This window comes from Salmo salar, chromosome ssa24, assembly GCF_905237065.1.
Source record: "Salmo salar chromosome ssa24, Ssal_v3.1, whole genome shotgun sequence".
Taxonomy (NCBI): Eukaryota; Metazoa; Chordata; class Actinopteri; order Salmoniformes; family Salmonidae; genus Salmo; species Salmo salar.
The window spans coordinates 40,898,061-40,913,579 of NC_059465.1; the positions used below are offsets into that span (position 1 = coordinate 40,898,061).

Consider the following 15,519-nt stretch of genomic DNA (forward strand, 5'->3'; position numbering starts at 1 on the left):
ATGGAAAGAGCAGGTGTTCTTAATGGTCTTGTCCACTCAGTGTGTGTGTGTGTGACTCTGGATGTACACTACACGTACTGAACCCATGAGTCTCAGATTTACTTGACAATTCTACGTTGTGAAACTGTTGTCAGGGTGAAAAGTTGGTTGGACAGAGATAAGGTATTAACACAGTCAATACATGTTAATAACACAATAATATCAAAATCAAGACCCAGGTTTTACTCGCCAGTCGCTGAGTTTAATTTAAATACACATATACTTTTTTCATCCCACCTCTATTTTTACCCTCCATCTCAGTTCTCCTCTCCTCCACCAGAGAAAGATGGTGTCTCAAATGGCACCCTATTCCCTATATAGTGCACTACATTTGACCAGGGCCAATAGGGCTCTATAGAGCACTACATTTGACCAGGGCCTATAGGGCTCTATGTAGGGAATATGGTGACATTTTGAATGCAGCAAAAGCATATCCGGCTAAAAATAATAATAAAAAAAAAAGAACAGTCTAATTGTGCAGCTTTTTAAGACATTTGCGAACATAAATTAAATCCTACAGCTTTTTTGTTGCTCATTTTCCTTCTGCTCTCATTTCAGACTGTTTAGAACAGAAAGAGAACTAAAAACACAGTGAACCCTCCATCTGTCTATATGAAAGGAGGCATCCACCCCTTCCACCCACTACATGGTATATTCCCCGCTTACATCCTACACAGTGATCCATACCATGACGCTTGAAATGGGGAAGGTTCCCTGGAACGTCTATAGGCTTCAATCAAAATACAGTACAGTTAAGTCCTGAGTGTAGCCAATTGTTTCGGCGTTTGCAGGGTGTGTCAAACATCTGAAGTCTAATCTTTATTCTTCAATTGATTGAGATAAAGCAGTCTTTGTTTCACTACTGCTCCTCTATCGTCTTCTCTCATCTCTTCTCCAGTTAAATACAATTTGTGTTTCGTCCCGCCCCCCTTTACTTGGATGTGCTTGTTTAATGCTCTACAGTCCTCTTCTCCCAATGTGTGCTCCATTAGCGGCTTGCCGGCTTCCTATTGGCTGGCTGATTGAGGTGGCAGGGTTGTCATTGGTCCACCGCGGGGGTGAGAGGGCAGGTGCAGGCAGGCAGAGTGAAGGACAGTGTGTGTGAAACTAATGGCACTAGAGGAAAACTAGTTTTAGGTTAGTCACAAGGCATGCATGTTAACACTCAACTCTAGACAGAAGAGTGGTCATGTGTACTGTGAGTTGTGTATACACATGAGTCTGCTTAGCTTGGGTGCAAGTATTGCTTGTTGTCTGTGCATGTTTGCATGTACACTACATGACCAAAAGTATGTGGACACCTGCTCGTCAAACATCTCATTCCAAAATGATGGGCATTAATATAGAGTTGATCCCCCCTTTGCAGCTATAACAGCCTCCACTCTCCTGGGAAGGCTTTCCCCTAGATGCTGGAACATTGGAAGCAAGTCCTCGCAACATTCAGCCACAAGAGCATTAGTGAGGTCGGGCACTGGTGTTGGGCGATTAGGTCAGACTTGCAGTCGGCGTTCCAATTCATCCCAAAGGTGTTTGATGGGGTTGAGGTCAGGGCTCTGTCCAGGCAGTCAAGTTCTTCCACACCGATCTCGACAAACCATTTCTGTATGGACCTCACTTAGTGCACAGGGACATTGTCATGATGAAACAGGAAAGGGCCTTCCCCAAACTGTTGCCACAAAGTTGGAAGCACAGAATCGTCTAGAATGTCATTGTATGCTGTAGCGTGAAGATTTACCTTCACTGAAAAACAGCCCCAGACCATTATTCCTCCTCCACCAAACTTTACAGTTGGCACTATGCATTGGGAAAGATAGCGTTCTCCTAGCATCCGCCATACCCAGATTTGTCCGTCAGACTGCCAGATTGTGAAGCGTGATTCATCACACCACAGAACGCGTTTCCACTACTCCAGAAGTACAATATAGGCGAGCTTTACACCACTCCAGCCGACGCTTGGCATTGCGCGCATGTTGATCTTAGGCTTGTGTGCGGCTGCTTGGCCATGGAAACCCATTTCATGAAGCTCCCGATGAACAGTTATTGTGCTGACGTTGATTCCAGAGGCAGATTGGAACTGAGTGTTGCAACCGAGGACAGGCCAGTTTTACACACTACGCGCTTCAGCACTCGGCGGTCCCATTCTGTGAGCTTGTGAGGCCTACCACTTTGCGGCTGAGCCGTTGCTGACCGGGGAAGCTCTACCAGGGCAGAAATTTGACAAACTGACTTGTTGGAAAGGTGGCATCCTATGAAGGTGCCACGTTGAAAGTCTCTGAGCTCTTCAGTAAAACATTGGCAGTAGAATGGCCTGTCTATGGAGAATGCATGGCTGTGTGCTCGATTTTATACACCTATCAGCAACGGGTATTGCTGAAATAGCCGAATCCACAAATTTGAAGGGGTGTCCACATACATTTTTATATATAGTGTATGTATGTATGTATGCATGTATGGTCTATTCAAGTTTTCTCGTCGATGTACTGAGCAGTGTCTATGCACCATTCCGGGGCTGCGTTAGGGGTCAGGGATTAGGAGCCGTAAGGTCACAAACGGGGGGAGTATTTGGGGTTTCTTGGCACCTCGGTGAAAGATTTGAGCTCGTAAGGGATCCCTGTGTCCACCTCGATGGACTTGCGGGAGAAAAGCAGCCGGATATCGTTGTGCAGGTAAATCTTCCCAGATTTGGAGCTCTGGAATCTACAGAGTCAAATGAAAACAAAGAAGAAGCATCACTGTCAGTAGCCTGTGTAAAGCTACTCTGCTGAAACAAGGCACTGATCAGTAGCCTGTGTAAAGCTACTCTGCTGAAACAAGGCACTGATCAGTAGCCTGTGTAAAGCTACTCTACTGAAACAAGGCACTGATCAGTAGCCTGTGTAAAGCTACTCTGCTGAAACAAGGCACTGATCAGTAGCCTGTGTAAAGCTACTCTACTGAAACAAGGCACTGATCAGTAGCCTGTGTAAAGCTACTCTACTGAAACAAGGCACTGATCAGTAGCCTGTGTAAAGCTACTCTACTGAAACAAGGCACTGATCAGCAAACAATCCTAAAGACATTAAGTAAATTATTACATTACAAAACATTTTTAAAAGCCTGCATTTGAAATGCTATAAAATGAATCTTGGTTTCGTACCAACAAAGCAAACAACAGATGAATGGGTTGGACTGGATGGATGGATGGGACTGGACTGGATGGATGGAGATGGATGGGGTTGGACTGGATGGATGGAGATGGATGGGGTTGGACTGGATGGATGGGGTTGGACTGGATGGATGGATGGAGATGGATGGATGGGGTTGGACTGGATGGAGAGAGATGGACTGGATGGAGAGAGATGGGGTTGGATGGATGGAGAGAGATGGGGTTGGATGGATGGAGAGAGATGGGGTTGGATGGATGGAGAGAGATGGGGTTGGATGGATGGAGAGAGATGGGGTTGGACTGGATGGAGAGAGATGGGGTTGGACTGGATGGATGGAGAGAGATGGGGTTGGACTGGATGGATGGAGAGAGATGAGGTTGGACTGGATGGATGGAGAGAGATGGGTTGGACTGGATGGATGGAGAGAGATGGGGTTGGACTGGATGGATGGAGAGAGATGGGGTTGGACTGGATGGATGGAGAGAGATGGGGTTGGACTGGATGGATGGAGAGAGATGGGGTTGGACTGGATGGATGGAGAGAGATGGGGTTGGACTGGATGGATGGAGATGGATGGGGTTGGACTGGATGGAGATGGATGGGGTTGGACTGGATGGATGGGGTTGGACTGGATGGATGGGGTTGGACTGGATGGATGGGGTTGGACTGGATGGATGGAGATGGATGGATGGAGATGGATGGGGTTGGACTGGATGTGAAAATTGGTGTGGAAATCTATTGCAGCTCAAGTCGACTACAAAACACACAATGCAAAGCTCTCTCTCTGGGCTGGATGGCTAGTGAGCAAACGTAGCTACGCACAATAATACCAAAGTCAATATTAGCATGTGAAGTAACTAGCTAGCTGTAAAAATCGTCCAAACAAACTGCATTATTTATCTCACAGAGCTCAACTTGCAGTTCCTCTCAGCACAGAGCGAGTGCAGGGTACGTTGCTATGGCAACAACGGTCCTTTACCATGTTTCCCACAAACACACAGGGTACATTGGGAGATGGTATTTGAAGGAGAAACTAAATTGAATAATTTTGTACACTGTTTAGATTGAGTACATCTAAGGGAAATACTGTATATACACACATTGTCAAGGCGATATAAATGGATAGATGTGCTCTAGACAAGTATGCCCATACCATATACTGGCTGATTTGGCAATCTGGAGTCCAGGTAATTGTTTTAAAAGCGTTATGACAAGAACCATGCACAGTGCCTTCAGAAAGTATTCACACCCCTTGACTTGTTCCACATTTTGTTGTGTTATAAACTGAACTCCAAATGGATTAAATGGAGATTTGTCACTGGCCTATACAAATTAGCCCATAATGTCAAAATGGAATGATGTTTTTCTAAATTTGTACAAATTACTAAAACATGAAAAGCTGGAATGTATTGGGTCAATAAGTATTCAACCCCTTTGTTATGGCAAGCCTAAATGTCTTCAGGAGTAAAAATGTGCTTAACAAGTCACATAAGTTGCAAGGACTCTCTGTGTGAAATAATAGTGTTTAACATTATATTTTTATGACTACCTTATCTCTATACCCCACACATACAATTATCTATAAGGTCACTCAGTCGAGCAGGGAATTTCAAACACAGATTCAACCACAAAGACCATCAATGTTTTCCAATGCCTCGCAAAGGGCACCTATTGGTAGATGGGTAAAAATAAAAAAAGCAGACATTGAATATACCTTTGGACATGGTGAAGCTATTAACTACACTTTGGATGATGTATCAATACACCTTGTCACTAAAAAGATACAGGCATCCTTCTTAACTCAGAAACAGCTCAAGGATTTCTACCTGAGGACAATGGTGACTTTAAAAAAGTTAGAGTTTAATGGCTGTGATAGGAGAAAACTGAGGATGTAGCAACAACATTGTAGTTACTCCACAATACTTAAGTAATTGGCAGAGTGAAAATAAGGAAGCCTGTACAGAATAAAAATATTCCAAAACATGCATTATTTTTGCAACAAAAAATTGGCAAGGCAATTCATTTTTTGGGGCAAATCCCACATTACTGAGTACCACTCTCCATATTTTCAAGCATAGTGGTGGCTGCATCATGTTATGGGTATGCTTGTAACCGTTAAGGACTGGGGAGTTTTTCAGGATGAAAAATAAATGGAATGGAGCAGGATCTTAGAGGAAAACCTTGTTCAGTCTGGGAGATGAATTCACCTTTCAGCAGGAATGACCTAAAACACAAGGTCAAATCTACACTGGAGTTGCTTACCAAGAAGACATTGAATGTTCCCGAGTGGCCGACTTACAGTTTTGACTGAAATCTCCTTAAAAATCTATGGCAAGACCTGAAAATGGCTGTCTAGCCATGATCAACAACCAATTTGACAGAGCTTGAAGAATTGTCTAAAGAATACATGGGCAAATATTGTACAATCCAGGTGTGGAAGGCTCTTAGAGAGCCAGAAATACTCACAGCTGTAATCGATGCTAAAAGGTGATTCTAACATGTATTGATTTAGTGGTGTGAATATTTATGTAAAATTAGGTATTTCTGCATTACATTTTCAATACATTTGCAAAAATGTCCAAAAACATGTTTTCATTATAAATATTTCATCCATTTTGAATTCAGGCTGTAAAACAACAAAATGTGCAATAAGTCAAGGGGTATGAATACTTTCTGAAGTATGACACGTTCCTACACAATTTTCTGATTTCACAGACGGACAACTTAGAAATTAAGTCATGGGGTAAATGTTTTTCTATAACCACTGATAGAACATAGGTGTTCACCAAATTGACAGGAATTTCATGATTTGTATTTCTGGGGGTGGATTATCCCTTTAAAAACAAACAGCAAATCACCAGATAGACATACCTGAGGTGTATCAGGTAGCAGAGAATCTTCTTCCTCTCTGTGGGCATTACCCTGGGCTCTGTAGGCCCCTCCCCCTTCCCATCTGGCCCCGCCTCCTCCACGGGAACCAGGAAGATGCGGTGACGCAGGAAGGTCATGTGATTGACGGGCATGTCCCCAAAGTTATAGGTCACGAGGAACATCTTCACCACAGTTTTATTTGGGTTGAATAAGGTCTGGAGGAAGAGAGAACAGTTTCATTGGGGTTGAATAAGATCTGAGAGAGAGAGAGAGAGAGAGGGGGAGAAAGAGGACCATAAGACTCACCACTTGGATGGTCCCTGCTTTGGGTACGCTGTATCCTTTCTTTCCAAGAGGCTCCAAGGAGATCACGCCCTACAACAGAGAGATGAAATGATTTTACATCATGTCACACACGCACACACACACACACACACACACACACACACACACACTAACCAAGAAGGGTGAGGGTGCGCTGTGCTCTGAGATGTCATAGTAAGTGACGTGTACAGGCAGAGTGGCGTGTTGAGGGCAGTAGGATCCGCTGGCACCGATCTCTGCTGTGAAGCCCTCGATACGACCCGACGGAGAGAAACGACCCTTCAGGATCGACTCCTGGAGAAGAAACCACAAGAGGGAAAAGTGAGGAGGATCAACACACAGATACTTCCAAAACAACAAGAGGGCACAAGGTAAGATCCACTCCAGGATTGAGATCCGGGCTCTTCGCTGGCCATGGCAGAACACTGACATTCCTGTCTTGCAGGAAATCACGCACAGAACGAGCAGTATGGCTGGTGGCATTGTCATGCTGGAGGGTCATGTCAGGATGAGCCTGCAGGAAGGGTACCGCATGAGGGAGGAGGATGTCTTCCCAGTAACGCACAGCGTTGAGATTGCCTGCAATGACAACAAGCTCAGTCCGATGATGCTGTGACACACCGCCTCAGACCATGACAGACCCTCTACCTCCAAATCGATCCCGCTCCAGAGTACAGGCCTCGGTGTAACGCTCATTCCTTCGACGATAAACGCGAATCCGACCATCACCACTGGAGAGACAAAACCGCGACTCGTCAGTGAAGAGCACTTTTTGCCAGTCCTGTCTGGTCCAGCGACGGTGGGTTTGTGCCCATAGGCGACGTTGTTGCCGGTGATGTCTGGTGAGGACCTGCCTTACAACAGGTCTACAAGCCCTCAGTCCAGCCTATCGCGGACAGTGATGGAGGGATTGTGGTTCCTGGTGTAACTCAGGCAGTTGTTGTTCCCATCCTGTACCTGTCCACATCCTGTGCAGGTGTTGTTACACGTGGTCTGCCACTGCGAGGACGATCAGCTGTCCGTCCTGTCTCCCTGTAGCGCCGTCTTAGGCGTCTCGCAGTACAGACATTGAAATGTATTGCTCTGGCCACAACTGCAGTCCTCATGCCTCCTTGCAGCATGTCTAAGGCACGTTCACGCAAATGAGCAGGGACCCTGGGCATCTTTCTTTTGGTGTTTTTCAGAGTCAGTAGAAAGGCCTCTTTAGTGTCCCAAGTTTTCATAACTGTGACCTTAATTGCCTACCGTCTGTAAGCTGTTAGTGTCTTAACGACCGTTCCACAGGTGCATGTTCATTAATTGTTTATGGTTCATTGAACAAGCATGGGAAACAGTGTTTAAACCCTTTACAATGAATATCTGTGAAGTTATTCTGATTTTTACGAATTATCTTTGAAAGACAGGGTCCTGAAAAAGGGACGTTTCTTTTTTTGCTGAGTTTATGTTGGAGCGTATTCAAAGTATGGATAAGAAACCACAAGAGGAAAGAGTGAAGAAGATCAATTACAAAGCACTGCTACTTCTATGGCCATGAGGATTTTTGAAAATATCTCTAAATATTTGGTAGAATCTCAAGTTCTGACAAAATACCTTTATACTTTAGGAAACATTTTCACATGGATGGTATGTCACACTTAATTGGCAATCGTCTCTTCAGGTGAGAATCTACTGTAATATATAATCTATGTTTGCTGGAAATACATTCCAGGCGTCCACAAGCATAGTAAAACAAACAAGTGTGTTATACCTCAAAGTTGCCCAGTAGTGACCGGCTGATTGAGGACGAGGGCCAGCCTGACCGAGCAGAACGACACAAGGTGTCTGTACGCCGCCCACTACGCAGCTGTCGACTGCACACACACGTAAACACACACAAAACAACAGTGGATGGTTTAGCTATGGTTACAGTCACATAATCAAATATGTTTTTAAATGATAAGTAGTAAGTAAATGAATCAACTAAAAGGTAGAAAGTAAACATGCCTTTTCAGTCTCCTGCTGGTTCTGCTGACTTCTGATACACTCTGAACGAGAGAGAGATACGGACAGAACCAGAGAGAGGAACAGAATGAGAGAGAGACGGACAGAAGCGGAGAGACGGACAGAACCGGAGAGAGGAACAGAATGAGAGAGAGAGAGAGAGACGGACAGAACCGGAGAGAGACGGACAGAACCGGAGAGACGGACAGAACCGGAGGGAGACGGACAGAATGAGAGAGAGAAAGAAAAAGAGAGAATGAAAACAGGAAAGAGAATACATGGTTTAGTAAAGCACAATCCATCTCCGATCGTTCCAGTGCTATAAAACATTCATACTATTGTCATGCTCAAACTGTACTGATAATCATCTTCTATGTATCCAACACTGTGTGGTAATAGAATCTACACAAATAGACATGTGATCATTTCTTTACAAATGCAACATCCTACGTAGAGCATCACTCACCAAAACAACAAAGGAATGTAATGAAGGTATACCTGCCTGTGTGTGTGTCTGTGTATCAGTGTGTGTGTGTGTGTACCAGTGTGTCTGTGTGTGCATGCATGTGTGTGTACCAGTGTGTGTGTGTCTAGCTACTGTTGACCAAAGCCCTATTCTAAAGTAAAGAACAGGCACCATCTGAGATGCAGAAAGACCAACAGGACTCTGGGAGGGGGCTGTGGGGGGGGGCAGAAAGACCAACAGGACTCTGGGAGGGGGGCTGTGTGGGGGGGGGGCAGAAAGACCAACAGGACTCTGGGAGGGGGCGTGGGGGGGGGGCAGAAAGACCAACAGGACTCTGGGAGGGGGCTGTGTGGGGGGGGGGGCAGAAAGACCAACAGGACTCTGGGAGGGGGCGTGGGGGGGGGGCAGAAAGACCAACAGGACTCTGGGAGGGGGCTGTGGGGGGGGGGCAGAAAGACCAACAGGACTCTGGGGGGCAGAAAGACCTGTGTGGTTTGGTAGGGGGGTTCTATCGGGCGATAGCAGCACAGGCAGGCAGAACACAGGTCTCTGGGGGGGAGGGGGGGGGCAGAAAGACCAACATGTCTCTGAGAGGGAGGGCAGAAAGACCAACAGGTCTCTTGGGGGGCGTGCAGAAAGACCAACAGGTCTCGGGAGGGGGGGCAGAAAGACCAACAGGTCTCTGGGGGGCAGAAAGACCTGTGTGGTTTGGTAGGGGGGGTTCTATCGGGCGATAGCAGCACAGGCAGGCAGAACACGTAGCATAGGGAGAACAATACAGGCTCTCTCAATAGACATTCTGGAGCCACTCGGCTGTCAAATGAGTGTTACATTAAAAAGGGGGGGGGGCAGAAAGACCAACAGGTCTCGGGAGGGGGGGGCAGAAAAATACCAACAGGTCTCTGGGAGGGGGGCAGAAAGACCAACAGGTCTCTGGGGGGGGGCAGAAAGACCAACAGGTCTCTGAGAGGGAGGGCAGAAAGACCAACAGGTCTCTGGGGGGCAGAAAGACCTGTGTGGTTTGGTAGGGGGGTTCTATCGGGGCGATAGCAGCACAGGCAGGCAGAACACGTAGCATAGGGAGAACAATACAGGCTCTCTCAATAGACATTCTGGAGCCACTCGGCTGTCAAATGAGTGTTACATTAAAAAGGGAAGCTGCCTGCCACAATGACACGCCTGACAGCACAAACTACGACCAGTGTACAGTTTTCTGTGTGTGCTCGTCTGTACTCCTCACCTTGACATGGTCCCGGCCCTGTGCATTAGGCAGCAGGTGGTTCCAGAAGGGGGCAGCCTTGGCATCGGTGCCCCTGCAGGAGGCCAGCCCTAAGCCAGGGGCCAGCAGTGCAAGACGGCTCCTCTTAGAGGTAGAGGGGCCCTCATCCTCCGAACACGACTCTGCTGTGTCGCTAGAGGATAGAAGTTTCTTCTTAGCAGGGCCGGGGACCGAGGGGACCCCACGGAACCCGCTGGTGCTGGGGGTCTTCTCCAGGGAGGCCAGCTCGTTGATGGATGCTGTGGTACTGGGATGGGGCGGGGAGGATTCCAGTTCGGCCCCACACTCTTTGCCCTCCCCGGGCCCCTGGGGGTCTGTGGTGAGAAGGTAGTGGGGGGAGAGGGAGCCTGTAGGTCCGAGGGGAGGTCCAGGGGGTTGGGGGTTTCGAAGGCTCCGAGGGCCCAATAGGAACCCTCGTCATAGCAGGAGTTGGGCTGACGCTGTACCGATGAGGAGCCACTACTGCAGCCCTCCCCGGACCCTCCAGGATCAGAAGGAGGCTCTGTGCTGGGTAACGGGCTGCGGGGGCCAGGGGGGCTGTGGGGCTCCACCATGGGAGGTGACTTGGGAGACAGTGGAGCCCACGGGTCCGGGACGGGCCTGTCGTGGTTGTGCTGGGCGGGGCGTCGGGCGGGGGTGTGGCCGGGGGAGAGGGGTTCAGGTGGGGGGGATCTAGGTGACAGGTCCCCACCTGAGTCTCTGTGATCCACCATGATGCAGGAGAATACCTGCCCTACCCCCATCCCAACCCCTACCCCAGGTCCTGGCCCACACAGAACCCCTTCTTCCAGGGCGTCACCATCTCTGTATGTGTCCCCAGCCAGGTGGGGCCATTTGTGGCTAAGCTTGGGCTCCTCCAGGCCCCTCTTGACCCCTGGCCTGGCCATCCGAGGGTCCTGTCCCGGCTGGGCCTCACATGTCCTGGGGGGGTCGGAGGTTGAGAACCCCCCCAGCTGGGAGAAGATAGAGAGCTGGTAGACCTTCTGGAGACGCAGCTGCTCCTGACCAAAGTGCCTGGAAACCCCGACCATCACCCCAGGATCTGGGCCCTGTGAGGGGGCCACAGGAGGAGACAGGTCCCCCTCGTGGGATGGAAGCTCCACAGGAGCCAGCTCCTCCTTGCTGCCGCGCGTCAGTTCTACGTGAATGTGCCTCATGGCTGCTTGGGTTCAGAGGTTAGAGGTCAGAGCCTTAGAGCGTCTGAGAGACGTTGTGCAATTAACAGGAAGTCAAGTAGCAGCAGGAAGTTCTAGAAAGTGCAAGGAGGCTGATGTTCTACAGGAAGAGGTCCTATACTTCCTTCTGTGACATCATCAGCACACAGTAAACCAGGAAGTAGAGACGCATAGCACCTGAGAAGAGGAAAAGGTGTGATACACTCAGCAACAAGTTATCAATGATAAAACAGGACACGCCATCATAACTATCCCACTAATACAATGTAAATGTAAGCCAAGACGCTTCCTGTCTCACCTCTGTGCCCGTTGATACCCTCCTGACCCGTCAACACCTGGCACAACATCAGAAAGCTGTGCCCACAGACTCCTACCACGGTTACCTATCCATCACCATGGTTACGACATGTGGCAGCTAGCACCAGTATCCCCACACAGCCACACGGGAAGGGGCGGGGCTTCAGGAGGAAGAGGAAGTGATGGAAGAGATGGATACAGGAACTACCTACCACCTGGAGCACTGAGGTTTAATAAAGAACTGGAAACTGTGTCCAATATGTCCGCCCGTTATTTGAGAGGTAATCTACTCAAGTGCGCATACGCCGATTCGTGGACTGTCTATATCCGGGTTGCATCCGGTTTACACAGACTAACATCACATGCACACTAGCACTCAGTGCGCACAGGGAGCCGTGCGAGCAGCGACAACGTCATCACGTCATCCAAGAACATGACAATTATTTTAATAATTCAATATTGCTTTGTGCACAAAGGGGATGACTAAAGTATCTAATTGGAAATGGGTCTTTCTGGACCTGGTGTCAGTTAAACTGTAGTACCTAAGCAAAACTGTAGGAGCAGTCGAAACCGTGCTTCCAGACCGGAATCCTGGCACTTTGGCCTGGAGAGAGAAAATAGAGAGAGACAGGCAGAGCGAGAGACAGAGACATAGCGACAGAGATGGAGACAGAACAAAAGAGAGATTGAGAGAGAGACAGAGCGAAAGAGAGAGAGAAAATAAAAGATAGATTCTCTACTAACACCATCCTAAGAAGTGTTGGCTGAAAGTAGCCTACTTTGAGTGGCCTACTCACCAAGGGGGCGGGACGTCAGTGAGGCTGGAGGGTTCCGAGAGGAAGTATTGATGAACACAAACAGGAAGTGACTATCCTAAAGCACCTTCTGTGATTGGCCGACGGCCGGAGACACCCTCCCTCGTCACCTGGGTGCGGGGTGAGACTCAGCGACTGCATCATGACACGGTCATTCCACAGAGAATCCCTAGAGACACGAGAGAGAATTAGCTTAATCAATTAATAAATTAACGGATTGATCAGAGCCAACCTATGGACCATTCTATCAGGACCTTGCAGTGAGGGAACCTCTCAGTAGATAATTCAGGCCATCAGGGAATTCCTGAGAATTAGATTTTTTTATTGCAGAGATTAATCAGTCAAATAAGCTGAACCTTTGGACCAGAACATGCTCCCATGAACTCAAGTGAACAAGCTGCTTCCATGACAACCTGCAGCCTTGACAACAGGCCTTTGTGCTCCCCCACAGAGAGAGAGAGAAAGATACTGTTCCAAGAAAACATCCTAGAACGAAACAAGATGGCCGCTGCAGAAGGTCAATGTGACATGGGCACCATAAATGTGAACACTTATATTACAGTGATTCAAAAATACTACCTCTAACATCTCCTTTTGGCAGAGATGAAATTACCAGCAGACCAGATTCAACTTCAGTAATGTTGCAACAAGCAACCGATGAACCCTCCAAGTACTATCTAAAATGGAATATGGAATACGAGCAAGTTACCATGTGACCTGATGGGAGAAGAGCTGACGAGGACAAGATATTTATGAACAGCTGACATATCATATATAAATAGAGAGAGGGAGAAATGTAAAGAGAGAGGTAAAGAGAGAGAGAGAGGTAAGTAGAGAGAGAGAGGTAAGTAGAGAGAGGTAGAGAGAGAGGTAGAGAGAGAGGTAGAGAGAGAGAGAGAGAGAGAGAGAGAGAGAGCATGTCGTCTATAGTGTTCCTGTAGTGTACACGACAGCAGAGAGAATCAGTGGACTGAAAAGACTTGGCCCTCAGATCCTCAGTGTGTTCTACAGCTCCACCATTGAGGGCATCTTGACTGGCTGCATCACCACTTGGTATGGCAACTGCTTGGCATCTGACAATGGCACAGTACATCACTGTGCCAAGATCCCTGCCTTCCAGGACCTCTACACCAGCAGGGGTCAGAGGAAGGGCCCAAAAAATTGTCACACACACACACTATTATCTATCCTGTTGCCTAGTCACTTTACCCCTACCTATATGTACTGTATATAGCCTTGTTGTTACCTCGTACCCCTGCACATCGACTCAGTACTGGGCCTTATAGCCATGTTATTACCTCATTACCTCGTTGTACATCGACTCAGTACTGGTACTGTATATAGCCTTGTTATTACCTCGTACCCCTGCACAGCGACTCAGTACTGGTACTGTATATAGCCTCATTACCTCGTACCCCTGCACATCGACTCAGTACTGGTACATAGCCTTGTTATTACCTCGTACCCCTGTACATCGACTCAGTACTGGTACTGTATATAGCCTTGTTATTACCTCGTACCCCTGTACAACGCCTCAGTACTGGTACTGTATATAGCCTTGTTATTACCTCGTACCCCTGCACATCGACTCAGTACTGGTACTGTATATAGCCTTGTTATTACCTCGTACCCCTGTACAACGCCTTAGTACTGGTACTGTATATAGCCTTGTTATTACCTCGTACCCCTGCACAGCGACTCAGTACTGGTACTGTATATAGCCTCATTACCTCGTACCCCTGCACATCGACTCAGTACTGGTACATAGCCTTGTTATTACCTCGTACCCCTGTACATCGACTCAGTACTGGTACTGTATATAGCCTTGTTATTACCTCGTACCCCTGCACAGCGACTCAGTACTGGTACTGTATATAGCCTTGTTATTACCTCGTACCCCTGCACATCGACTCAGTACTGGTACTGTATATAGCCTCATTACCTCGTACCCCTGCACATCGACTCAGTACTGGTACTGTATATAGCCTTGTTATTACCTTGTACCCCTGCACATCGACTCAGTACTGGTACTGTATATAGCCTTGTTATTACCTCGTACCCCTGTACAACGCCTCAGTACTGGTACTGTATATAGCCTTGTTATTACCTTGTACCCCTGCACATCGACTCAGTACTGGTACTGTATATAGCCTTGTTATTACCTCATACCCCTGTACATCGACTCAGTACTGGTACTGTATATAGCCTTGTTATTACCTCGTACCCCTGCACAGCGACTCAGTACTGGTACTGTATATAGCCTCATTACCTCGTACCCCTGCACATCGACTCAGTACTGGTACATAGCCTTGTTATTACCTCGTACCCCTGTACATCGACTCAGTACTGGTACTGTATATAGCCTTGTTATTACCTCGTACCCCTGCACATCGACTCAGTACTGGTACTGTATATAGCCTCATTACCTCGTACCCCTGCACATCGACTCAGTACTGGTACTGTATATAGCCTTGTTATTACCTCGTACCCCTGTACATCGACTCAGTACTGGTACTGTATATAGCCTCATTACCTCGTACCCCTGTACATCGACTCAGTACTGGTACTGTATATAGCCTCATTACCTCGTACCCCTGTACATCGACTCAGTACTGGTACTGTATATAGCCTCATTACCTCGTACCCCTGCACATCGACTCAGTACTGGTACTGTATATAGCCTTGTTATTACCTCGTACCCCTGCACATCGACTCAGTACTGGTACTGTATATAGCCTTGTTATTACCTCGTACCCCTGCACATCGACTCAGTACTGGTACTCTATATGCCCATATTATTTACTCATCGTGTCACTATTTTTTTAATAACTTTTTTCATCTTAACTGCATTTTTGGAAAACGGCTCATTAAGTATTTCACTGTCAGTCTACACCGGTTGTTTACGAAGCGTGTGACAAATAACATTTAGTTTGACACTATCAAAGTTTGATGGGATTTACAGTGCATTCGGAAAGAATTCAGATCCCTTAACTTTTTCCACTGTTACCTTACAGCCTTATTATATAATGGACTAAAATCAATCTACACAGAAAACCCAATAATGACAAAGCAAAAACAGGTTGATAGATATTTTTTTGCAAATGTATAAATAAATAAAAAAACTGAA

At 47.3% G+C, this 15,519-nt stretch overlaps 1 protein-coding gene across 1 annotated transcript; it reads right to left on the reverse strand.

The window, feature by feature from the left end:
- Window positions 1–2,582: 2,582 nt before the first annotated feature.
- Window positions 2,583–11,627, reverse strand: LOC106585898 (protein FAM214B). The gene is made up of 7 exons (XM_045706823.1): window positions 11,579–11,627; window positions 10,518–11,267; window positions 10,067–10,452; window positions 6,516–6,674; window positions 6,363–6,431; window positions 6,057–6,271; window positions 2,583–2,736 (listed from the first exon to the last, which is right to left on the reverse strand). Exons 1-7 carry the CDS (start codon window positions 11,625–11,627, stop codon window positions 2,583–2,585), a joined length of 1,782 nt encoding a protein of 593 aa, XP_045562779.1.
- Between the last annotated feature and the right edge of the window lie 3,892 nt (window positions 11,628–15,519).